At 40.9% G+C, this 25,917-nt stretch overlaps 1 protein-coding gene across 3 annotated transcripts in view; it reads left to right on the top strand.

Annotated features, from left to right (window-relative positions):
• PCNX1 (pecanex 1) overlaps positions 1 to 25,917 on the top strand; it is a 159,877-nt gene that overhangs the window by 76,242 nt on the left and 57,718 nt on the right. For all 3 annotated transcript variants that reach the window (XM_061611183.1, XM_061611185.1, XM_061611184.1), the window contains 8 exons: positions 10,600 to 10,690; positions 12,501 to 12,558; positions 13,697 to 13,914; positions 14,938 to 15,091; positions 17,882 to 17,914; positions 19,504 to 19,675; positions 20,879 to 20,989; positions 24,115 to 24,206. In XM_061611183.1, coding sequence (XP_061467167.1) covers positions 10,600 to 10,690; positions 12,501 to 12,558; positions 13,697 to 13,914; positions 14,938 to 15,091; positions 17,882 to 17,914; positions 19,504 to 19,675; positions 20,879 to 20,989; positions 24,115 to 24,206 — 929 coding nt within the window. The remainder of the gene's footprint in view (positions 1 to 10,599; positions 10,691 to 12,500; positions 12,559 to 13,696; positions 13,915 to 14,937; positions 15,092 to 17,881; positions 17,915 to 19,503; positions 19,676 to 20,878; positions 20,990 to 24,114; positions 24,207 to 25,917) is intronic.

Below are 25,917 nucleotides of genomic sequence, written 5' to 3' on the forward strand. Positions count from 1 at the left end.
GTTTTCCCTCCAGGATATAGACCGGGTAGAATATCTTTATTTTAATGATCACAAGATGCGTGCTATGATTACTTTCAGGGAGTGGAGTCTGGCCTCCACATTATTTGCCTGCAGAGATGCCCTATGTAGACATGGCATTTTTGCCCAAAGAGTCTTTGAAAACGCAGCGCCCCCCTTGGCTCTGAATGTTTCTTCTCAAAACTGCATAGGCAATAGTGTGGGGAAGGAAATGCACAGGCACATGAACCCACCAGATCTCGATATCAACAAAAAGCTCCCCCGACTACATAAAGAACGAGATGCCTCTTCCCATGTGAAGGATAATGACGTGGGGGATGTAACTAAAAGTCATTCTTGCAGTAATGAGATAAACTCCTTCGATAAGGAAGAGTGCTGCTTGATCGACTCATTTGGTGCGTTGTCAACAGAGGCCCAAAAGGAGATAATAACGAGGCTGGAGGCACTGAAAGTACGTTTGACAACCCTTTATTTGGGAAACAATGGGTGCCAAAAAGAGGGGCCTAGAGTCTTTGGAAAAAAATCCATTTTAGCACCTAAGGAATCTAGACCGAAGGTCCCGAAGCCAGTACAGGAAAGAGAGCTCAGGGAACGATCTTATCAGATTCCGGTTGAAATTAACCCTGTTGCTGGTAATTGGGTGCACAGCAGCCCTCCGAGTACCTCGATGTCTACTCTTGGCAACAGAAATCCCTCTATGAGAAAATCATCACCCTCCTGGGTAGAGATGAGAAGATTGGAGATGGAGGAACTCGGTACGTGTGAACCATTAACCATCTCGAATGATTATCTAAACAAAAATCCGTGCCGGATTTTCTCTAATGTGAGTTCAAGAATGGATGAGATCGAGCTCCTGGAAGAAGACATTGAGGCACCTGAGGCTATGAAGATGCCTAAGGGCTCTCATGTATCCCAATGTGCAATGAAGCACAAGCATCTAAAAAGTGATCTTTGCGTTTCAACAGCATCCCCTGATGAGAGGGTCAACCTTAAGAGTGCAGTGGCAGGAAATCCATCCCCTCGCCTTACATGACAGAATCCCCTTAGGAGGATAGATCAAGTATCTATGATGTCTTGGAATGTTGCCAGTTGGTCAAATAAGAACCGAGACCCCACCTTCCTTGCTTTCATAAAAGATCAAGACATCATCTTAATTCAAGAGACTTGGGTAAAAGAAGAATTAGTTCTGAGCGACTTTGCAGTATACTTGCTTGAGGCAGCCCCTAGCATCAGAGGGGGTCGTCCAAAGGGGGGTTTATCTGTTTTAGTGTCGACTAAACTTGGAATTCATACCAGGAGGATTGGGGAACTGGACAACCTAGCTCTGCTGCTTAAATTCCTCTTATTCCTCTTGTTGCTAATTAATGTTTATCTCCCTCTCTTGCATAGGAAATATGTGATCAAGGACACTTGGAGAAAGTTGGAGGAGTTTATTAGTAAGTTGATGAACGAACATTCTGAAGCTTTTGTCGTGGTAGCCGGGGATTTTAATGCCAGAACCAGACCCAATGACGAAGCGCTGTATTCACACTTCCAGCTTGCCCCGCCGAAAGTAGAGTTGGCTCACTTCCTCCCCGTTAGACAATCTAAAGATAAGAAATGCAATTTCGCTGGGTTATGTCTTTTACAGATGATAAATTCTCTTGATATAGTGATACTGAACAGGAGTACAACGGGCGATAGTCGTGGAGAATACACTTTTGTAACAAACTTGGGGGCCTCTACTATCAACTATTTTATAGTCTCCTGTAAGTTGCTTGATTGGGTGTCCTATTGCGGTGTGGGCGCAAGAGGTGATAGTGAACATTTACCCTTGTCTCTCATTCTCAATCTTGGGTACCAGCCATTTCAGCTGGACTGTGAGCCGATGTTGAATTTGCTGGCTGAACATAGAGCCGTGCACATAAAATGGTCACCTAAGCTAGCCAACGATATGGCAAAACACTTACAGTCAGAGGAAACTCTTCATTTGCGAGAGTCTATTAACTGCTAAGGCCCCAAAAACAGTGGTAGATCTCTTTCAGGAACTGATTTGTGCCTTTCGTAACCATCTGTCCCCGAAAGTTTTAGGAAGGCTTGGAGCTTTGTATTATAGCTCCAAACCCTGGTTTGACCATGATTGTATCACCTTAAAGAACTTACTCTTGGATAAATATAAGTCATACAGAAACCTTGATTTACCAGCTTTGCCTTTGGAGTACTTTGAGCTTAAGAAGTGTTATAAAAACTTAATTAAGGGGAAAAAGCAGCGAGCCCAGAGAGAGGGATGGCAAAACTTAATAAAAGCTTCCAGAGCGTATGACTCGGCCACTTTCTGGAGATTGGTCTCCAAGGGTGGGCAGTCTTCTTCTGTCAATACAGACTTTCATATTCCAGCATGCGCTTGGGAATTTGCTAAGAGTCAAAGCAGTGAATGCACAGGAGGGGAGAATAGTAATCTCAATTCCCTTCCCAAATGGCCCCCAGTCTCTATTTCCGAAATTGTTTCTCTTATTAGCAAGCTTAAACCGGGAAAGGCGCCTGGAAGTGACAACGTGCCCCCGGAATTGCTTAAGGATAACATAGACTGGTGGGCACTGATCCTGGCTGCCTTATTCACACACATTGATCAATCAGCTTATATACCCGAGGATTGGAGGCTGGCTATTACAATCCCCATTTTTAAAAAAGGGAAAAGAACTGATCCAGCAAATTATCACCCAGTTAGCTTGCTGAGTATTATCAGCAAGCTTTATGCTAGCCATCTCCTCAAGAAATTCCTTGACTGCCTGGAGGATGAAAAGATCGTAGCCAACGAACAAGCCGGTTTCAGAGCAGGATGTTCCACTCTTGACCAGGGTCTAGTACTCCAACATCTTGTGGAGAAATATATGTCTCCCCCTGGGGGAACGTTATATGCGGCGTTTATAGACTTTAAATCCGCATTTGACTTGATCCCTAGGGACAGACTCTGGAGAAAAATGGAGGAGTCTAATATTGATAGGCGGTTATTGATTTTAATTCAGAGTCTTTATGGAAATACATGCATGAAGGTAAGATGTAACCGAGAGGGCCAGCTAACCGCCCCCATTCCAATTCACAACTTGCCCCATCTCTTTTTAACTTCCACATCAACTCCCTAATTAAATATCTAGCAGAGGTGAATGCCCATCCTCCTAAGCTGGCAGGTAGACCTTTGTCTTCCCTGCTCTATGCTGATGACGCTGCCCTTTCATCCTTAACAAGTGTGGGTTTGCTTCGCCTTCTGAGAGCGCTTAGTTCCTATTGTACGATAGAAAAGTTGGAAATTAATTATGACAAATCTAAGATCTTAGTGTTTACTCAAAGAAGGCTTAAACATTTATGGCTATTAAATAATCACTCGATCGAACAAGTTTCCACCTTTAAGTACTTGGGAATTACTTTCCACTCCTCTGGCTCTTGGAAAACCCAATTAAATAATGTGGCTGAAAATGCCCAGAGAAGCGTAAGGGCATTACTTGCTTTTTTCTTTTCCAATGGGGGCCAGTACATCCCCTTGGCTATGCAGGTGTTTAATGCCAGGGTCGTTCCTCAGCTATTATATGGCTCACAGCTCTGCTCTCAGGGTAACTATGCTCCCCTGGAATGCATACAATCTAAGTTCATTAGGAGCATTCTTGGTTTATCCAGTTGTGTACCAAATGTAGCTCTACGTCTGGAAGTTGGGACTTTATTGATAGAGTTACGTGCCTGGATCTACAGGTTAAATCTTTGCCTAAAGTTGATTTTCTCTCCTCTGGGTCTTGCTCCATTAACACTCACCGACACTTAGCAATCTCAATGGAAACATGCAGTGAATATCAAATTGCAATCGCTTGGCTTCTCGTTGAAAGCCGTGTTAGACCTTGGTTACTACAAGGCTAAAAACTCATTTCTCAATGAATTAGGGATATTGAGCTCCAAAATAATGTGAGTCTTGTGGCAGCATACCCCAATACTTGGTTTAGTGTGAAAGCTTCCGCATCTGCGGATTATCTAACCAATCTAAGCATCCCCAAGTGCAGAAAGGCATTTACTCTTGCAAGATTTAATGTACTTCCCTCAGCGTTATTAGAGGGGAGATACAAGAGAGTGCCCTATGCTGAACGGGTTTGCATTTGTGATTCCAGGGTGGTGGAATCGGTGGATCATGCCCTACTATATTGCTCTCTCTATTGTGATCTTCGTATTACTTTCATCTATCCGTGTCTGCACAGAAGGCCCAGATTCACTGAAGAAAAATCTGTTCATCTCTTACTCGCTGATCGTGAGCCATGGGTCACTGATATGGTGGCAAAACTTTGTGTAGCTGCCATGGCCCCTAGGAAGAAGTTGGTGTAAACATTTTAATGTAGGTGTAAATATTTTAAAAGTCTTTTCAGATTGAACCATTCCTGTTTCAGTCTCTGTGACATAGACTTGTAAACTGGAAGATGCCTTTGTAATTACGTATTTTATGGCTACGACTTATTTGTTTTGTATTTGCTGGTCTTTGACCAAAATAATAAATAATAATCAAAGAGGAAAGCACAAAAGCAAGACTACAGCTGAACGTCAAGAAGACTAAAGTAATGACAACAGAAGATTTATGTAACTTTAACGTTGACAATGAGGACATTGAACTTGTCAAGGATTATCAATACCTTGGCACAGTCATTAACCAAAATGGAGACAACAGTCAAGAAATTAGAAGAAGGCTAGGGCAGATATGAGAGAACTAGAAAAGATCCTCAGATGCAAAGATGTATCACTGAACACTAAAGTCAGGATCATTCAGAGCATGGTATTCCTGATCTCTATGTATGGTTGTGAAAAAAGTGAATAAGAGAAAAATCGATTCATTTGAAATGTGGTATTGTAGGAGAGCTTTGCAGATACCATGGACTGCGAAAAAGACAAATAATTGGGTGTTAGAACAAATTAAACCAAAATTATCATTAGAAGCTAAAATTATGTAACTGAGGTGATCATACTTTGGACACAGAAGACATGATTTACTAGAAAAGACAATAATGCTGGGAAAAACAGAAGGGAGTAGACAAAGAGGAAGACTGAACAAGAGATGGATTGATTCCATAAATGAAGCCACAGACTTGAACTTAGAAGTTCTGAACAGGGTGGTTTATAACAGATGCTATTGGAGATTGCTGATTCATAAGGTTGCCATATGTCGTAATCGACTCGAAGGCACATAACAACAACAAATTGCCTGATACGTAGTTGAACTGCTCCCAAAAAATACTGAAATTCTGGAGGTGCTTTAGCCTGCTAGTGGTTGGGACAAATCTCATTCCTGTTTTGCCTTCCGTAATAGGGGTGGAGGCTTTGGTTAATATTTTCCATTTGCTGTTTGTCAGCAAGATATTCCCCTGTCCCATTGGTTTCTCCAGACATGGGGCAGGGCATTGTTTACATATCTAACTGTGCTGGAGAATTGTAATATGTCTCTGTAAGAGTGCTGCCGAGTTACAATAGCTTCCAAGAAATATTTTTTCATATGTAAAGTGCAATGAAACCTGCATATATTTGTCATATTGCAGGTCACATCCTCTCAGTAGCTTGGCATTTAACAGTTCTGGCAGCTGAGTTTTGTACACAGTAGGCCCCCACTCATATGGCAGGTTAGGTCCCAGACCCCCGCCCCAAAGCAAAAACGGATGAAAAGCGGATCAGCTGTAGCGCAGGGGTCTGGAACCTAACCCGCTGATTGAACTAGAGGAGGAGAAGATCAGATCTTCCCCTCCTCAGCACGATCAGCTCGAATGAGAGTCTGATTGCTCCAGAAGAGGAGATTAGCTGCAGCACGCTACAGCTGATCTTCCCCTCCTCCAGTGCGATCAGCTGGAGCGGGGGAAGTCTGATTGCGCCAGAAGAGAAGATCAGCTGTAGCACGCTACAGCTGATCTTCCCCTCCTCTGACGTAATCAGCTAGAGTGCGGGGAGCTCCAGCCCCCCTCCAGCTGATTGCCCCACTGGCACCGTATTAGTGGAACGCCAAAAAGCGGGGCTCCAAGAAGCAGGGCCTTACTGTATGAATAAATATGGTGGTGATGGCTTGACAAGCCTTAAATATAAATGTAAACTTTTGAAAGGTGGCTCATTCTTAAACCTCACTGTTTGCTTTTCATTCCTGGATTGTGTTCTGTTTGACCATAGGTGGTAGTTTCTTCTTTCTAAGTATTTAAAGTTTATGACCTGCAAACCAAGGCTGCCTCTTAATGATGTTACAAGTGTACACAAGGGAGGGGGGAGAAAGAACAAATCATTATATGGAAATATTGATTGCATGTCTGTTGTCCCAAATGGCCACACGCTGTGGTTTCTAATGTACCTGTGACAAAACAGTCCTTAAGTAGTCTTTGTTCATGAAAACATGCATTGTGTTTGTGTGTTGGAAGAACCCAGATTGTGGTGTCTCTTTCTTCTATAAACATACCCTAGTCATCTCCTCCGCCAACCTCAGTTCATCCTTTTTTCTCCCCTCAAGTACTGTGGGAGAAATAAAATATGATATATGCCTAAGACTTGTCATTGATATCCATATATACATATTTTTTTAAAAAAAAATCCAGTTACAACATTAAGAAACCTAAACTGTGCTGAGGAGAACCAAAGTTTTTCAGTTAAAACTTATTTATATACATTTGCAGTAATATTTATTGTAACTTTTGATTCAGGGTTATCTTAGTATATTTTGGCAAGGACATATAAGTCATGAGTGACAGTAGGGAACAAGTAGCAAGAATTATCTAGGGCATAGATTCCTCTGATCACTTGGACCCTTGCCTAGATCATTTAAAAAGTACTGCTTCGACAGACTTTATATATGCATAAATAAATCTTTCAACAATTATGAAGTTTAGAGACTGACTCTTCTATGTGTAGTGAAGTTGGGAGCAGCATGGAGGAGAGCACAAGCTGGAAATATTTCCCATGTGGCATACATCTATTAAGGCTGTATGTAAAATCTGCAACACTTATCCTTGACAATTAACAGGAGTTTAGGTTAAGATTCCTATTGATTATTGCTTCAGCTTAATTAGCCCGAGTTCGCCTAAGAGATTTGACTATAGCTCAGTTTATTATTGAATATATATTAGAAGATCCTGCTGGATCAGGCCAATGGTCTATCTAGTCCAGTATCCTGTTCTCACAGTGGCCAGTCAGTTGCCCATGAGAAGCCCATGAGAAGCCCACAAGCACAAGCAGGACCTGAGCACAGCAACGCTCTCCCCTTCTGCAGTTTCTAGCAACTGGTATTCAGAAACATACGGCCTCCAACTGTGGAGGGGAGAGCATGGCCATGATGGCTAATAGCCTTGGATAGACTTATCCTCCATGTGTTTGTGTAATTCTCTTTTAAAGCCATCCAAGTTGCGTTACAGCCCCTCTGGTTGGTTCCATGGCCAACTCTTCTAGGGCACACACATGTAGGGTATCTAGAAATTTTACCTCTTTTTTGTGACTGCAACACATATGTAGCCAGTCTATGTGAGGGTAATTGAAGTCACCCATTACTACAGCATTTCCCCTTTTGGATGCTTCCTTAATACCATTCTTCATCTCTCCCTAAGCATTTTGATCAGAGGGATGATAGCACATCCCCAGTAGTAAATTACTCTTGTGGCCCAATATCACTACTCACAATAATTCTGTGGGGGAGTCTTCCCCTTTTGGGATTTCTAGCTTGCTGGACTCAATGTCCTCTTTGACATAAAGATTGACACCACCTCCAGTATGTCCTTCCCTGTCCTTCCTATAGCGTATATATCTAGAGATAACTGTGTCCCACTGGTTCTCTCCACTCCATCAGGTTTGTGTTATGCTCACTATATCATTGCTGCCCTCTAAGACAAAGCACTCCAGTTCTCCCATCTTGGCTTGCAGGCTTCTAGCATTAGCATATGAACACTTGTATACAATGTCTCTCTTCAAGTACATTTGGAACTTGTGTTTTGGCCATGGGGCTTTGGCCTTTCTGAATAGGTATTCAGTGGTCCTGCACTCACAATGCCTAGTTCTACCCCTTTTCCATTTAAATTTTAATGAATTTTTTCATCTTCATGCAAACCGGATTCTCTGGAGCTCCTCTCGGCTTTCCCCACACAATCAGTTTAAAAACTGCTCTGCCACCTTTTTGATAAGTGCCAGCAGTCTGGTTTCATCCAGGTTCATGTTGAGCCGGCCCCTTTTGTACAGTCCCAGCTTGTCCCAAAATGTTTCCCAGTGCCTAACAAATCTAAACTCTTCCTCTCAACACCATTGTCTCATCCACACATTGAGACTACAATGCTCCGCCTGTCTAGCTGGCCCCGAGCATGGAACTAGTCGCATTTCAGAGAAAGCTACCTTGGAGGTCCTGGCTTTTCAGCATCCTACCCTGCAACCTGGATTTTGCATCCAGGACCTCATGGCTACATTTCCCCATGTCATTGGTGTCATTGTGCACCACAGCTTTATCTACCAGACTATCTAGATGACAAGCAACATCCACAACCTTCGCACCAGGCAGGCAAATCACTTTGCAATCTGTATGCCTATCTGTGTTTCAAATAATTTAATCGCCCACTACCAGGATCTGTCCACCCCCAGAGAAGTATCCTCAGCATCAGCAGATCCCTGTTCATCTTCCAAGGATTTGATCTCTTCTAAGGGATTGTTTCCCTCTTCCTCAGAGCAATACTCTCCTTCCTCAAGGCCTCCATTCTCCATGATAGCAGGGAAGCTATTATCCTGGGAGTGGGACACAACCATAATTTATTAATTAATTTATTTTATTAAATTTATATCATGCCCTTCCTCACCAAAAGGCCTCATCCACCAATCTCTCTGCCTCTCAGTTTTTCTACGTCAGCCACCTTGGCCTCAAGGGAACAAACTTGTTCCCATAGACCCTGGAGTTCATTGCACCAAAGGTACACCCATGACGTCTGTCTAACAGGCAGATAGTCATACATGTGACAGAGAGTGCAAAACAGTGGAAAGTCCCCATACCCCTGTTTGCTCCCTACCTATTTAATTGTTTTTGTTTTTTATTGAGTTACTATATAGAGTACCTATAGAACTTAGGTTTTCTTTAGGTCAAGGAACGGATGGGCAGAGTGGTGTGCCCTGGCGTCCTTGCTGTGCTGCTCAACTCACCTCGAGGCTTTGTCAGGTGCGTCTCCCTGTAGCTCAAGGAGCTGTCTCAAAATACGTTGTCAGATGACTGAAAACTTGCATTTCTTTGGGGGATGTTGTTCCACTGAATCCAGATTTTTTTAATACAATGACAAGAGCTACTTCACATAATACAGTGAAGATGTTTATGCTATGTGTCCTGATGGTGATTGCTGTGATGTTGCAAGTCAAAACTGGGCTGTGTAGGTTTATCTTTTTATTTTAGTTTAGTTTTAGTTTTTATGCCATGGACAGTAAGTTTTATGGACAGTATGGAGAGAGAAATTGGCAAAATTTGGTGTGTAAAACCATTTCCTATTTAAGAATAGAATTAGAATTTTAAAAGTAAATGGTGTGTGGGTGTGTTCTAACTTATATAATAATTTAAGAATATCATACAGTAGATAAAAGCAGTATAGAACAAGCCTCTGCTACTTGAATACATAAATATACATTATTTAGACTTCATGATGCTGTTTAGATGAGGGCTTGTATGTGGAGCCTCAAATCATTCCACTTGTCTTTTCATCTTCACTTTGTTCTAGCTTAGCAGTATTTGATCAAGGGTTCTCTCAGACTGAAATTTGATTTTACAGTAGTGGTCAATCAGATGCTCCTGGGTAGCCCACTATATGATCTTAATGGAGACAGCCATCTCCTGTTTGTGTCTGGTAGTAGGAAGTTTCACTTTTAGGTATCATGATTAATAACTATTTTCCATAAATTTTGAAAAAGCCACTTACGCTTGAAGTTGCAGTGAATTCAATATGTTAACATGTGTTGCCCAAAGTAGTACTTCCTTTTGTCTGTCCCAAGCATGCTACCAATCAATTTCATTGAATGATCCCAAATTCTAGTATTATGCACAAGAAAACTCTCTCCATTATTGTAGTTCTTAACAGTGTAAAATTGTTGTTATATTGTTCTTTAGTTTTTAGGTTAATTTCACCCCCTAAAATAAATAGACTTGCCATCTTTAGCTTTTCCTTATAAGGAAGATACTCTAACCTTTGAGATGTGATAACTCAAAGAGAATGCAATATTCTAAAGAAAAACGCAATAGATTTTTAAAAATAACCCGGACCAAGATAGTGGCTACTTTATTTTCTGGTTTCTGGACTCTCTCAGCTAAGTATGAAGACGTGGCTCAAGGAGAGAGCAGAGACAGGGTAGTAAAAGGTGTGTGTATTACACACTCATATGAGGGACTGTTTGCCTATGTACATTAATCTGCATTCTTGGTTGTGACCAGTTTGGTCATGTGGTCCCTGATCAACAAAAAAATCTGCATTACTGGTTTATGAAGTGTGTGGCTATAAAAAAGTATATAGATGAAAATTGTGTAAAAGAAACATTTTTTTTTTTACCACAGTGTGCAAAGATTCTACAATATTTAACCTATCTTGGCTTTCTCTCTAACAGGTAAGTTCAGTTCTACACTCTACGAGACAGGAGGCTGCGATATGTCGCTTGTGAATTTTGAGCCAGCTGTAAGAAGAACATCTAATATCTGGTGTGTTTTTGAAAGCCATTCTTTGTAATTTATGCAGTAATACTGATTTTAACTTTAGTCTGAAAACAATTCTGAAATGCCTGTGTGCTCTTATAAAAGCTGGAACACTTTTAGGATTGTGGTTTGCTGTACATCGGAACTTTTTGGTCATTTTATATTTTGTCAAATAATACCCATTTGTATATTGAAGGAAGCTACTGTCTGAATAAGGAATTCAGAATCAGGAACAAAATTGAACTTTCTCATGTTTATATAGTGTAGTGGTAGGGAAACTTCAGCCCTCCAGATGTTGCTAAACTACTGCTGCCATCAACCCCAGCCAGCATGGCCAGTAGGCAAAGGTGATGGGAGTTGTAGTCCAATAACATCTGGAGGGCCAAAGGTTCCCCACACTTCAGAGCACTTCTCATATATTCTTGGAACAACCCTTGAAGGTAGGCAGTAACTTCATATGTTATGAAATATTCTTTCAGAACAATCAATGTCATTACTTTTTAGTAACTTTGTATTGCTTAACTTTTTCTCTGGACACATGGCTTTCTTCTGTTTCCGTGCAAAGTGTTTGAATTTACATAGTATTTCTAAGCCACCCCCACCACAGGAAAGAACCACTTTAAGGACTGAGGCCACCCTATTTTCTCTAGCCAATATGCGCATGACACCCTTTCAAAGAAAGAGAGAATCATCTAACAGTCTTAGAGCCAAAGGATGCAGGAGATCCTTGAATATGGTTTCCTGTCCTTTTTTTTTTAAAAAAAAGTTAAATAGCAGCCTTGGGGATGGTAGGTGGGCAGTAAATTGAATGAAGATTGTGGTGCTTGGAGTAAATAACTGCTTTGGGGCACAACTTCTCTTGGAAAAGTGGTATATGGGGAAGGGGTTACCCCTCCTTCCTCCACTTGCCCCTATATTCCTGGTCAGGCAGATACTTGCCACCTCCAAATAAAGAGCTGTTTATTACAAAATCAATAGAAATAGGATATAGCAAAGTAAAATTATCTGTGATTGCTTTGCTTAGATGGCAGGTGAATACCAGAGTCCCACAAACTAATACATTTCCAACATGGAATTGTCTGTATAGTATTGGGGTGGCTAACCCACAGTCTCCAAGCAGTTTTTTGTGGACTTCCAAGACCCCCCCCCATTATTCAGTCAGTCACTATCTCTCTATTTCTACTATGGATCCTCCACTATGATGCCAAAACATTTTTGTAACCCACCAAGGCCCACCAAAAGTTATCTATTTTTTTAAAAAAATTACTATCTCCTTGGACCCCTGCTGTGATTTTCTGATGTCAAAAGCTCTTATGATCCCTGAAGATCCCTCAAAATGTGTCCTTTTTTTAAAAAGTCCATTACCACTTGTACACTTGAGCCATGCCCCCTTTCATATTCGGCCCCTGGAGAGTTGACATTGGTCAGTGGGGCCCTTAGCCTGAAAAAGCTTGGCAGTCACTGGTAGTGCAAGGTATTCAGCCCAACAGTGTGATTCCATACCCAGTAATTATGCAGGAATGCAGAAAGAAGACCTTCCTCTGGCCCGTTACAAAAGAAAAATGTCCATTATACTAGCCTCCTTTTTTCTTAATGTCATCATGTTGGAGCAATAGGGTTCATTGTCCTGTCAGACTGTGTAAGTTCTTTTTTCTCTGGTCAAAATAATGCTGCCTTTCTAGCAGCAACTTTATTTAAATTGGGATTACAGATACCCTAAAAACTACAGATAGAGTCTTGTCTTAAATGAAAGAAGATATTTAAATTGGAGAACAGAGTAAGATATCAACCTAAAGTAATCTTCTTGTTGTTATAGTGACACGGATTCTCATGTATCAAGTTCTACCTCAGTTCGTTTTTATCCACACGATTTAGTAAGTTTTTGTATTTGCTCCTTATTTATTGCAAGCAAATGATCAAATTTCATTCTTATGTTGTTGAAAAAGAATACTTAATTGTATCTGTAAATTAGGTGCAGGATTTGAGTGGTTCAAGTTATCAGCACCTAGACAATACCATGTCTTCACTGCTGCAAATAATTGGAGAGCCAAAGCCATTTTAATACCTTAAATGATGTGGGGCTTGAAGTATGTTTACTGTGGTGAGTTTAGTGCCACTAACAACATAGGCTTGACACCACTTTCCCAGCTTGTTCTCAGTGCATGGAATGGATTGCAGACTATCACTACTCAAATATTTGCTCATAATTGTTACGGCCTTTGAAGGATCTCATCAACTGAAATACTCTGGAGTAATTGATGTTGTAGAGAAGAAGAGGCCCTTCCACCTAAACCTCAGATGTTGTTGGAACGACAATTCCCATCATCCCTGATTGTTGGCCATGATGACTATAGATCAGTGGCCTTCGGGCCATATAACCTAGTTTATAGATATGGCCTCTGCAGAGGATTGGCCACTTCTGGATTCTGGCTGGATCCAGTTTGCCAACCCTACTACAGATGAGTGTCATAATTCCAGCATCTGGGGATCCAAGTCTGGGGAAGCCTGCTCTAGCTGAAGATGCACCCTTCATTTACACTGCAAGGATTTCTGCTTGTGCAATGGAAGTTCTCCCACTTCGTGCCCCCTAAATCAGATCTAGGGGTTCCCCCAATCCTCCGGAGCAGATTTGAGGAGCATGTGCGACATGATCAAGGGGAGGAGGGGTGGAATCCCATTGGTCTAGCAGCATTCCTTGCACCCACTGCTTTTGCTTGCTGGAAGAAACTAGCCAGTCGAGGTACAGGTTGGAGTGCGACAGTGATCACAAGCCATTCTTGGGCATGTAGTTTTAAATACCTGTCATTCAGGTGTGCCTTCCTTGAATGGAATTAACTGCAGCATGGCACTTTCCTGTCCTCCCACACCCATGACACTTTATAAAGAGGGTGAGGACCAAAACGTTCCCCATAGCAGGTTTCTGGTCCATGACACTTTATGTTCCTTCAGATCTATAGTTTATAGGCTAAAGAAGAAAATTATGAATGCAACTTATTATTAACTCTATTGTAGCTTTCCCTCCCCCAGATCAGGCTGAACAGGCTTTTAACCATAGATACAGATCTCCTGGAGCATCAAGACATCGACCTAAGCCCTGACCTACAGGACCATCTGCAACCTCAAGAGGAAGCAGCCCAAAAAGTCAAACACTATTATCGCTTTTGGATTCTACCCAAGATTTGGATTGGAATCAATTTTGATAGACTGACTCTCTTGTCCTTGTTTGATAGGTGAGATCCTATGTATGCATGCTGTTCTAATATAGTTCAAGTAATTATTCATATTAGGTTTTCTTTTACTTTGTGCATAAATAGTAAGCAATGCAATACTCAAGCAAAAGTTTCAACTATCCTTTCCTCAGATAGTGAACTCAGGTAGTTTATGCTGACAAAACTGGAGCCAAAGTGGGATCACTAAGAAACAAGGGGTGTGGTGGGGAATGGGGGAGATATAAACATACTTGGGAAAACCTCAACAATTCTACAAATATATGTTTAAAATACTAGAAGGGACAACCACTACTTCCCTCCCCACAAAGCAATCAATAGCAACAGAATAACAATTGGAAAAGTGGGAAGCTAGGGAGAGGTAAGTGAAATGGAGTATCAGAAAGCATGACTGGCTGGAACCCTAAACATGTGTACTTCTGTCATGAGGAAAGATGCTTTACAACACTTTATTGCAGGTTTTGCTTGTGACTAAATGTTAACTTTAATATGTGCACTTCAATATTTCTGTTCAGAGCATGAAGGCATACAAATAAGCTACCCTTCGTTGCTCATTTTTAATGGCTTAATGTTGATCTGGGCACGCTGCAATCACCACAATTCTGCTAATTAGCTTGATTTTCTTTCTGAAGTTCCTTTATACTGCTTTACAGACTAGGTTTGCTTGCATAACCATATGGAGTTATTTCTTCTGCTTTTCTCTTCTCAAAGCATACTGTGGTGTTGATCATGGTGAGGGGTTGAGGATGGATAGATTTCCCTGTCTTGTGGTTGGGACCAGGCCATTTTGATCTCCTCTGACTATTCTGAAATGTGTTGAGCAGCTTGAACTCCAATGAAATCACAATAGACTCCCATCTGAAATTTGCTTGCTTTAATACTGAGAGTAAGCTGAGGCATTCTCAGATGTTTGAGTACCGGTGGCATAGATTGTGGTGTTCTGTTTGCTTGTACTCCTGCACCATCTGTTCCTATTGCATAAACTTATTTAGCTTCCTAACACAGCATACTTCTCCTTTTCCATAGGAATCGTGAGATCCTGGAAAATGTGTTAGCTATCATCCTAGCTATCCAAGTGGCTTTCTTGGGTTCTGTGCTTCTTATTAAAGGTTTCTTCAAGGATATCTGGGTCTTCCAGTTTTGCCTGGTGATTGCCAGCTGCCAGTATTCCTTGCTCAAGGTAACTTCTTTCCTTGTTGTCAATTAGTTTTAAATGTTAATATTTTGGTAGCTTTCAGGTGATCATATTTCGGATGAAGCTGCTACTGGGAGGAAGGGCAGGATATACATTTTAGTATTAGTATTAGTATTGATGATGATGATGATTTGACTTAATAAGCCAAGTTATGATTGAGCCTTGTGGGTGCATGCACAGTCCCTTTACAAACAAACTAGGAAGCCTTCTATTAACTATGTTTTCACATTTTACCCAAACTGGAAAACTATGGTTAACTGCTTCAGAATAACCAGGATATTAAGCCAACTTCAAATCATTGAATATCCTAGTTTGTTCTGAAGCTATTAACTATGGTTTCCTGCTTTGGATGAAATGGGAAACTACTTACCAATCAAAGATGTGATCGTCCAAATGCATTGTTTAATGTCTTTTGCATAACAGACTCTGTGTGCTTGTTTTTCCCCAAAATGTGCTGTCTCTGTTCTGTGTTCTATAGCTTATTTTTGTGTAATACATTGAAATCAAAGGAACTACTTAAAATATTGATCCAGTAAATAAACATACCTAATCCTCACACTCCCCTCTCTTCCACTTTCATTCACCATAGGTAGAGATCAAAAGCTTCTGATTTCACTTTTAAACTAACCACAGTTCTCCTTGATGTTCAAACTCTGGGGTTTGTTTAAATTATTATTTGACAACAAGCTAGGATCTGAAGCTATGGTTTCCCATTACACTAATATAATGAGCTACCTAATAATAGTTTAAGCAAGCCACAGTTCCCTGAGTTTAGATGTCATGGGGAACTGTGGTTTAGAAGTGAAAGCAGATGCTTTTAATTTACTCCTGTCATATGCAAGTGAGACTTAGGCAGATTCATTCCAATAGAAGGGGATTATGTTTTCCTGTTAAATCTGAACGGGTCCATTGCTTCTATATTTAATTATGTTTGTCCTTCTCCCCCCCCCCCCGGCTCTTCTTTGTGCAAATGTCATTGCTTGTTTTTACAATAGTGGAAACAGTCTTCTGAAATGTTGCAAGATAATTTATAATTTACTATAATGTGTATCATGCTAGTAGTGACTAGTTATGCAGGGCACAATTTACAGCCAGAACTGATTTATCTTCAACAAGAAGAGGGTGTTGTTATTTTTAAGTACTGTTGGCATAGTTTCCTAACCGAGGACAAAAGACTACTAGCTGTCATTAAGAATATTAGAGGATGCATAAAATCTGTAACTACAGAGCACTAAAACCCATGGCTGGCCAATGCCTGCATTAGGGCCAACCAATATATCACAAAATAGTGATCAAGCTTTCATCTTCCCCAGAACTCTTCATCAGACTCGATGGTTGAATAAAGAGAAGCAGGGGATAGGAGGAATCCATCCTGTTGAAAAGTACTGGAGAACTCAAAAGCTTGCTCACTATTTGTGACATTTTGATTGATCCTAATCAAGGTATTGAGATCCAATGTGGTGTAGTGGTTAGAGTGTTGGACTATGACCTGGGAGACCAGGGTTCAAATCCCCACACAGCCATGAAGCTCACTGGGTGACCTTGGGCCAGTCACTGCCTCTCAGCCTCAGAGGAAGGCAATGGTAAACCCCCTCTGAATACCGCTTACCATGAAAACCCTATTCATAGGGTCACCATAAGTCGGAATCGAAGGCACTCCATCTCCATTTTTCAATAAAGATATTGCTTGGGCATAGATTTTGGAGTTTTTATTATGAATCCAAACAGATAGGTGATATTTTTAGAAAATTGATATGATTCTTCTCTTACCACTCCCATTAGGTTCTTCTGGATATTTTTGAACTTTCAGTTTATTATTATTTATTTTATTTATTAACTTTTTGTCCTGGCTTTCCTCTCAGCAGGAACCCAGGGCAGCAAACAAAAACACTAAAAGCACTCTAAAACATCTTAAAAACAGACTTTAAGATGTATTAAAACAAGACGCCTTTAAAACATATTAAAACAAAATATCTTAAAAACATACTTTACAAACAACTTTAAAAACATCTTTAAAAGTATTTCCAGCACAGACGCAGACAGGGATAAGACCTCTACTTAAAAAGCTTGTTGAAAGAGGAAGGTCTTCAATAGGTGCCAAAAAGATAGAGATGGCACCTGTTTAATATTTAAGGGAGTGAATTCCAAAGTGTTGGTGCCACAACTCTAAAGGTCCACTGCCTATGTTGTGCGGGACAGACCTCCTGATAAGATGGTATCTGCAGGAGGCCCTCACCTGCAGAGCACAATGATCGACTGGGTATATAAGGCATAAGATGGTATTTCAGATATCCTGATCCCAAGCTGTGTAGGGCTTTGTATACGAAAACTAGAAGCTTGAACTTGGCCCGGAAACTAATGGGCAGCCAGTACACTTCTTTCAGCAGCAGGGTAACATGTTGGTGATACCCTGCCCCAGTGAGCAGTTGTGCTGCTGCATTTTGCACCAGCTGGAGCTTCCGGACCAACCTCAGGGGCAGCTCCACATAGAGCGCATTACAGTAATCCAGCCTGGAGGTTATCAGTGCATGGAGAACAGTTCCAACCTCAATTCCTTATGCTGTAATGGAGTCTGCTCCAACTTTCCATTCTCTCCAAGTTTTGGGAGGGGCTGATGGGCTGGAACTGAAAAATGCAGCCTGAGAAGCCTTGATGTGTCCATGGAAGTTCTTTGGATTCCACTTTTAAGAGATTTGTACTGCAAAGAATTTAAATGATGTAAATAAATGAGTCTTACATAATATTGCCCTCGTGCCTTTCCTGTCTGTTTTTCAGAGTGTGCAACCTGATTCTTCATCACCTCGGCATGTAAGTTATCCTATATGGAATTTAGTATTCAGACAGGCATAGTTTCTGCTTCTGTAGGGTTATTTGTTTCGTGCTTTGCTATTAAAGACAAGGGGAGAGAAATGATACCTCCAGCTGAGAGGACTATCATAAAAAATACTAACTATAATGCATGTAGTTTAGATGGGCTGTATTAAGTAGCAGAAGTTAGTCTGCAGCATTTTTTGTCAACTGATTGCCAAGGCACCATGAAACACTTCAGGAGTCCTCATGCTGACTCATGTCACCTCATACAGATTCTGTTTCACCTCTGACAAGTCCCAAGTACCTCCAAGGCACCCCACTTTGCCTTGGGGATTCATTCAAATCCGATGCACACCCCTAGTATACAGCTTGTCCTGGTTCCCACCAACAAATTTACACTTGGGACTCTCGGCTCAGTTATTGGCAATGGCTTTAATACACAGCTTAGCACAGGATTGGAAAATAGATCAAGTTACAAATCACACAGCATTCAGATCACAGCAAGGCACTCTAAGGCATGGCTACACAAGCAAAGACATTGTCACAACACTTGACATACCCCCTGTGTTCCTCTTAAGTAGGATGGGGTGGGTATGTCTGCTTGCACAGAATTCGCCTTTCAGCTTGGAACTGGGCAAGCAAGCCGGCACTCCTGCAAATAGGCTTGTTGACAGGTCCAGTCTGTTCATACCTGAGCATCATTTGGTGCGTTCATGGTGACAGAGGTGGAGACTCAGCCAAGTCCTCTTCTTGCTCCACCTACAGCATCTTCTCCTGCACTGGAGGCAATTCAGAGCAGGAGGCAGGCTGAGAGACAGACCCTCTGCCGAAGGAAGGGAAGGGGAATGGGTTGGGAACTCAGCCCCCTCAGTCGTACTAAGTGACGCCTCTATGCCTGAGCTGTCAACATGCAGATCACTTGGTCCCTCACCATCAGCCTCATCCATGAGTTCCAAATCACTGGATCCCTCTCCTGAATCCCAGTCCTCCTGCCTCTCAGACCACTCTGGCCATGAGTTCTCACTGAGGCTCCTGACACAGCTTATAATATTGTACTAATTGTGTCTACTTAGAATGATTATGGTGTTTCAAAAGAAAAGCTTGTGGAAATGTTAATCACAGAATGCAGGAAAACATAAAAGACTATTTTAATAATATAACTGGATTAACATTTGTTAACCCTGTTCTTGATGTAAATAATAAGGTCACAAAAGAGTTAAGTGCTTCATACATGATGGTGTAATAGAAGCTGCAAAGAAGCTTAATGATTGCATGAAGCTGAAGTGTCAGAAGTGGAAATGAATAGTTCTTGAATCTTTTTGAACATAATGGAGTATATAGTCTGTGTAACTGGTACTGAATTAAAATAATGCTGTGTGCTGACTTAATGAGGCATAAAAATGAAATTTTTCTTTGTTTAGAAAGGGCATAGCTTATGCTGTCATGTCTCTGAGTTTACATGGCTTTGACACACAACTATTCAATGTCAACTGACACACATAATGACGTTTCAAAACTGACTTTTGAAGAAAACAATAGATATGATTTGTAACTTTGAGTTGCACTAACTAATCCTGTTTTTTCAGGGTCATAACCGAATCATAGCCTATAGCCGACCTGTTTACTTCTGTATATGCTGCAGTCTCATTTGGCTGTTGGACTATGGCAGCAAGAGCACTTTTACTGCAAAGTTCCGACTATATGGAATGGCTATCAGTAATCCAATTTTGCTGCTTTCGGCAAGGGACTTGATTATAGGTGAGTAATTTCCATAAGGCCCTAATGTGAAGGGTATGCATAGACTATGCTTATCGATCATGGTGACCATTTTGGTTTCTGTTCTTTAATGGAAATCATTATCATAATCATTATTTAGATTTATTAGTTGTTTGACATCCAAAGCAACTTACACAGTGTTAAAACAAAACAAATAAAACACACTAAAACATAACGATAAACAACAACAAAACAATAGCAATACCACCCGTCTTCCTTTCCCATTCTATCCTTTAACAGTTTTTTTAATTGAAGAGTAAATGGTTATCAGGTATAAGTCCCATTTAAAGTCCTTGCACAATTAGAGCTCTGGTGAACAAGCAGAGTTCACAACTGGAAGAATTCGGCAGGCCCATAAAAAGAGAACCAGCAGGAATAGACAAACTCTGTCTTCATGTCTTTAATCATTTCATTATACCATCTGTGCATAAACAGAGAGTTGTACCCCAGTATACTCTGCAACACATATAAGGTCTTTGGATATACCTCTTGGTCCACTTCCATTAGCCACTTTATAACTGGTGGTTGCCTATAGTCGGAATGAAGGGAAATACCAGAGGGCCACATATTTGTTCATAGCCAGTTTTGCCTGCAGGCTACATGTGTTGAAGGTCTGTCATGTTGGAACAACACGCAGCAAAACATGCTTTCCTTCATGTAAATCTCTCCTGTGGGGACATTGCTGTTATCCTCTTCCTTGTTAACATCTTCATTGGCCTCCATCATAATTGTCTTTCCTTGATGCCTCCATCCCATATCGCTTTTTGAACTCTTCCCCTCTCAACTTTGCTCCTTGCAACTTTCTCAGTCTACCTATATCTCAGTTCTCCCAGAAATGATCACTTTCCTGTTGAGCAAATTGGTTAAGATGAAGAGGAAAGAAGAGCAAGTCCTTCATTTGGTGTGACACACACACACACACACACACGCTGCAGTAACTTTTCTGAAGCCGAGTAGAGAGTTTGCTGTATAGAAAAAGGTGTCTAAAAGAGCCGTATGCCTTCTGTAAGTGTGAACTTTAGCTACTCGCATTTAGTTGTATTCAAAAGAGAAAACAAAACTATGTGAAATAATTTCTTTTGCAAATTAGAGAACAGGTATATCTGCCATAGTGAAAAGTGGGAGCATAACCAATAGTTTTATATGTACTTGCTATATTTTTTCCTATTTTTTGTTTTTTTGTAGTGTTTACACTATGTTTCCCTATAGTGTTCTTCATTGGTCTTCTGCCTCAGGTGAACACATTTGTCATGTACCTCTGTGAACAGTTAGATATTCATGTCTTTGGTGGCAATGGTAAGTTGAGCTTTCTCATTTTATGGGTAATTCAGTAAACAGCTTTCAGATCTGTTTGAACAAAGTAGTCTGAGGACTTCTCCAAACTATCAACTTTAAGTGTATTACTACTTCACTTTAGCCTTTATAGATGGTCCTTTAAATCCTCATTCAAAGCAACTGCCTGATACCCAAGTGGTTTCATTTTCTGTGCACTAAATAGTCTAGTGCAAAACTGTGGCGTAGCTCAGACATAGTGCCAAATTGTATCTTGATGCCATGTGAATGTGCTTAGAACAAGCCTTCCTCCCCCATGCACTGTGATTTCCTCTCTTCCTGTTTGGTATGGTGGTTTGTAGAATAACTGTAAATCATAGTTTGCCAGATCAGATACAAAGGCAACCTATGGTTTGCCACAAACAGGGGAAAGGGAGAGGGAATCTAATTGTGCAAGGGGAGGAGGGAGTGCAGCAGGCTTATTCCAAGCTTGTTTGTGTTATACCGAAACATGGTTTGGCATTCTGTCTCCCCAGAGGCATTAAAAAAGCTATTGTCATTTTTGCCCCAGCAGCCAATTCAGCTAAAGTATTAAAGCAAAATTGGAAGGATTGCTAATTGGACGGGGGAGGGACATGCAAACTGATAAGGAGCTTCTACATATTTCAGATTAGTGTTGCATATATTCAAATATATGACAATGCTCTCCAGGGGATGCTTAGAAGTTTACATACACATGTTCCAGCAGCCCCCCCCCCAAAAAAAAACTACAGCAGCTCTGTTAATCAGGAAAATCCCATTTTCCTGAAACAGTATATTGATGCTTGAGAGCTGAAGAAATGTAATATCCTTGAAACAAAAATGCTTCCAGAGAGAGACCATTTAAATTCTCCCTAGTAAATAAACAACTGCATTGCATGGTCTTTTTATAAATTGTATGGAAATGCCCTCAGTCTGCTTAACTTGATTCAGGTCATTGGGGAAAGCACATCTTTGAATTAACTTTTCCAGCAAAAAGAATACAACTTGACAGTAGTATCACACAATAAAAGAATCCTCAAAGGTAATAAGACCCTTGTTGAAAAAACCCTCTCTGGACCCCTCATTATTAGGTAATTATCGCCCAGTTTCTAATATACCTTTTTTGGGCAAGATAATAGAACGGGTGGTGGCGGCCCAACTCCAGAGATTTTTGGATGACACGGATTATCTAGATCCCTTTCAATCTGGTTTCAGGCCCGGCTATGGGACTGAGATGGCTTTGGTCGCCTTGGTGGATGACCTACACAGGGAAATGGACAGGGGGAGTGTGTCCCTGTTAATCTTGCTGGACCTCTCAGCTGCTTTTGATACCATTGACCATGGTATCCTTTTGGGTCGCCTAGCTGGGATGGGACTTGGAGGCATGGTTTTACGGTGGCTCCGGTCCTTCCTAGAGGGACGTACCCAGAGGGTGATCATGGGGGATGTCGGTTTGACCCCTTGGCCATTGACCTATGGGGTCCCCCAGGGTTCTGTTCTGTCCCCCCTGTTATTTAATATATATATGAAGCCGCTGGGAGAGGTTATCCGGAGTTTTGGGGTTCGATGTCACCAATATGCGGATGACACCCAACTCTACTTCTCCTTTCCATCTAACGAAACCAAGGAAGCCGTCAAGGTTCTGAACCGTTGCCTGGTATCAGTGATGGATTCGATGGGAGCGAACAAGCTGAAATTAAATCCTGACAAGACAGAGGTGCTCCTTGTCAGTCAAAAGGCGGATCAGGGAATAGGGATCCAACTTGTGCTGGACGGGGTTACACTCCCCCTGAAATCACAGGTTCGCAGTTTGGGAGTTCTCCTGGACTTGGCCTTGAACCTGGAGGCACAGGTCTCTGCTGTGGCCGGGAGTGCCTTTGCTCAACTAAGATTGGTACGCCAACTGCGCCCGTTCCTTGACCTGTCAGACTTGACTACGGTGACACATGCCTTAGTTACATCCCGATTGGACTACTGTAATGCGCTCTACGTAGGGCTGCCCTTGAAGACTGCTCGGAAACTTAAACTGGTTCAAAGAGCCGCAGCCAGGATGTTAACTGGAGCTGGGCTCAGAGAACATACAACCCCGCTGTTGTACAAGCTCCATTGGCTTCCAATCTGTTTCCGAGCACAATTCAAAGTGCTGGTTTTAACCTATAAAGCCCTATACAGCTTAGGTCCAGGCTATCTGTTAGATCGTGTCTCCCTCTATGACCCTGTCCGAGCTTTGAGATCATCTGGTGAGGTCCTACTCACTATTCCATCGTTCTCACAAGTTTGCTTTGTAAAAACACAGAATAGGGACTTTTCAGTGGCTGCCCCTAGACTGTGAAATTCCCTCCCTAGCGAGGTTTGACTGGCTGCCTCACTTTCATCCTTTCGTGCCCAGGTGAAGACTATTTTATTTAGACGGGCTTTTAACTAATATAGTCATATTTTTAACTTATTGTTGATTTAATCCATTTTTAACTGTTTTAAATTGTATATTACTTGTTTAACTGATTTTTATCTGTAAGCCGCCCTGAGTTCTTGGGAAATAGGGCGGGGTATAAATATTTTAAACTATGGAACACTCTTTCTGACGAGGTACGCCTGGCGCCTACTTTATTGTCTTTTCGGCGCCAGCTGAAAACCTTCCTCTTTGCCCAGGCATTTTAATATTTTAATATTTTAATATTTCTGTCTTTTAGTATTTTAGTATTTGTATTAATGTTGTAAAGATAGTTATATGTTTTATCTTTTCTGAATTTTTTACTTTTGATTTGTATTTAATATGGGTTTTTATGTTAATTTTGTCTTTGTTGTATGTATAAACTGTTGTCTTGATGATTAGGTGGTTTTAAAATTGACTGTATATATTTATATTTGATGTACACCGCCCAGAGAGCCTCGCTATGGGCGGTATAAAAAATTAAATAAAATAAATAAAAAAATAAAAATAAATAAATAAACAAATAAATACCATCATTTAAGGAGTAAGAAAATCTGCTGCAGATCTTTAGTGTTGCATCTTAGCTTCCCAGCAGAAACAAAAATCGAAGGAATAAATGTTTAATTCTTACAACCTAAATAAGTGTTATTCCGCTGTCAGGTGTCTTTTCCCTGACAAATCTTTTCTTGTTCTCTAGCGACCACAAGCTTGCTTGCAGCACTTTACAGTTTTATCTGTAGTATTGTGGCAGTAGCATTATTGTATGGATTGTGTTATGGTGCCCTCAAGGTGAGTAATACAATTGGTGCTATATTTTTGCATAGTAAACTTAGGCTTGATACTTCTACCACTTTGTTAAACTTAAATATTGCTCTTCCTGGCTTCCTAATAGTTATAGGTTGAGAAAGTGAATGGATATAGATTGTACTCCTGTCTCATAATACTAGATTTCACAGGACTTCCAATGAAATTGATTGACCATAGATTGTGAGTAGTAAAAAAAAAGAGAGTACATCTTCAATACAATACATAATAAATGTAAAGGGTTGTATTGAATGTAGCGCTAAGTTGCTGATTCTGTCAGTGCAACTATTTATCCTTGGGCAATACAACATTCTCCTCCTGTCCTCCCCTCCCATGTGTTTTCCCAACCCTCCAGAGCAGATTTGGGGATGGCACAAGTCCTGTTGAGCATGCACGTAGCTCTTTAGTTGAATACCACCCTTAGACAACTTTAACATGCTAGTAGATACGTTCTTTCAGTGGCTGATAAAACCCTCCAGATTTTGAGGAAATCTGTAACTGAAGGAGTATGTAACTGAATACCTGTTGCTGAGGAGCAGTAGAAGCTATTGCCTTCATGCCCTGCTTGTAGGCTTCCTGGAGGCATTTGAATAGCCATTGTGGGAAGGAAGATGGTTGACTAGGGGGACTTTTGGTGTGATCTAGCAGGGCCCTGCATATATTGGTTTGTACATGTAAGAGCACAAGATAGTAAGTAATTAGATGCCTTTGTTTTTTAAAGTCTCTTACTCCTATTAAAAATGACTTGCAACATTTATAATTGTGGGTTCTATCCTAGTTATGATTTTGCTTATGGTTTGGAGTTATGCACTCTAATGGACAAAGTTGCATGGTACCTAAAGTCTTCACTGTATTTTCTTCAAGTTGTTAAAAATGTTTCCAAATCTAATCTTTCTGGTTTATTAAATTAAATGTTGGTGAAATGTGGTAGTTGATTCTGGTTTTGTATGCTTTAGGTGACAGTGTATTTTTCTAGATGCCTTAGGTTATAATCTACCTCCTCTAGCTCTTATCAACATTGTTAGGAGTTGCAGTGCACATAGGATGTCAGTTTTAAAACTGGGCCTGTTCAGCAATGGCACTGCAGTTGCTGAACAACTTCCCAGGAGAGGTCTGTTACACTTCTTTACCTCCTCACTTAGATTCTGAGCTGTCCACTTTCAGAGGACCGTAGAAGCTCGGAGTGTGTGTTTGAGGAACTGCTTGCTTCAGCTTTGGCTGTTTAATACTGTACAGTATCATACTTTATGATTGGCTTAATTTGTATTTTTAAGTTAAATTTGTAAGCTGCTTTATAGACTCATTGACCCAAAAGTAAGAGTGAAAAGATTGATAAAGACACACCTATTTTAGGACCCACCCTATTCTCCTGTGCATGGAAAAGCTGATCTCAGGTGGGTATCTAGCTCCATCTAGTGGTTGAAGGCAGAAGAGTGCTAAAGAGGGTTGTTGTTTTTTAACAAGGACTACCTGCTCTGTGCAGCTCCTTATTTCAGTTTTCTCTTCTGCCTTCCACCAAGAATGGTTGATCTAGCTCCTCTCTGCATTCAGGCCTATATAGTTTGGTGTGTGTGTTTTCTATTGTATGTCTGTACCTTTTCCTTCCTTTACTGTTTTCCTATGTGTGTCTTGTTTAAAACAAAAAAAGGGGGGGTTGTCATTTTATGTTTCTCCCGCTGCACCAAAGAAGGCTCAT

This window comes from Rhineura floridana, chromosome 2 (assembly GCF_030035675.1).
Source record: "Rhineura floridana isolate rRhiFlo1 chromosome 2, rRhiFlo1.hap2, whole genome shotgun sequence".
NCBI classification, from domain to species: domain Eukaryota; kingdom Metazoa; phylum Chordata; class Lepidosauria; order Squamata; family Rhineuridae; genus Rhineura; species Rhineura floridana.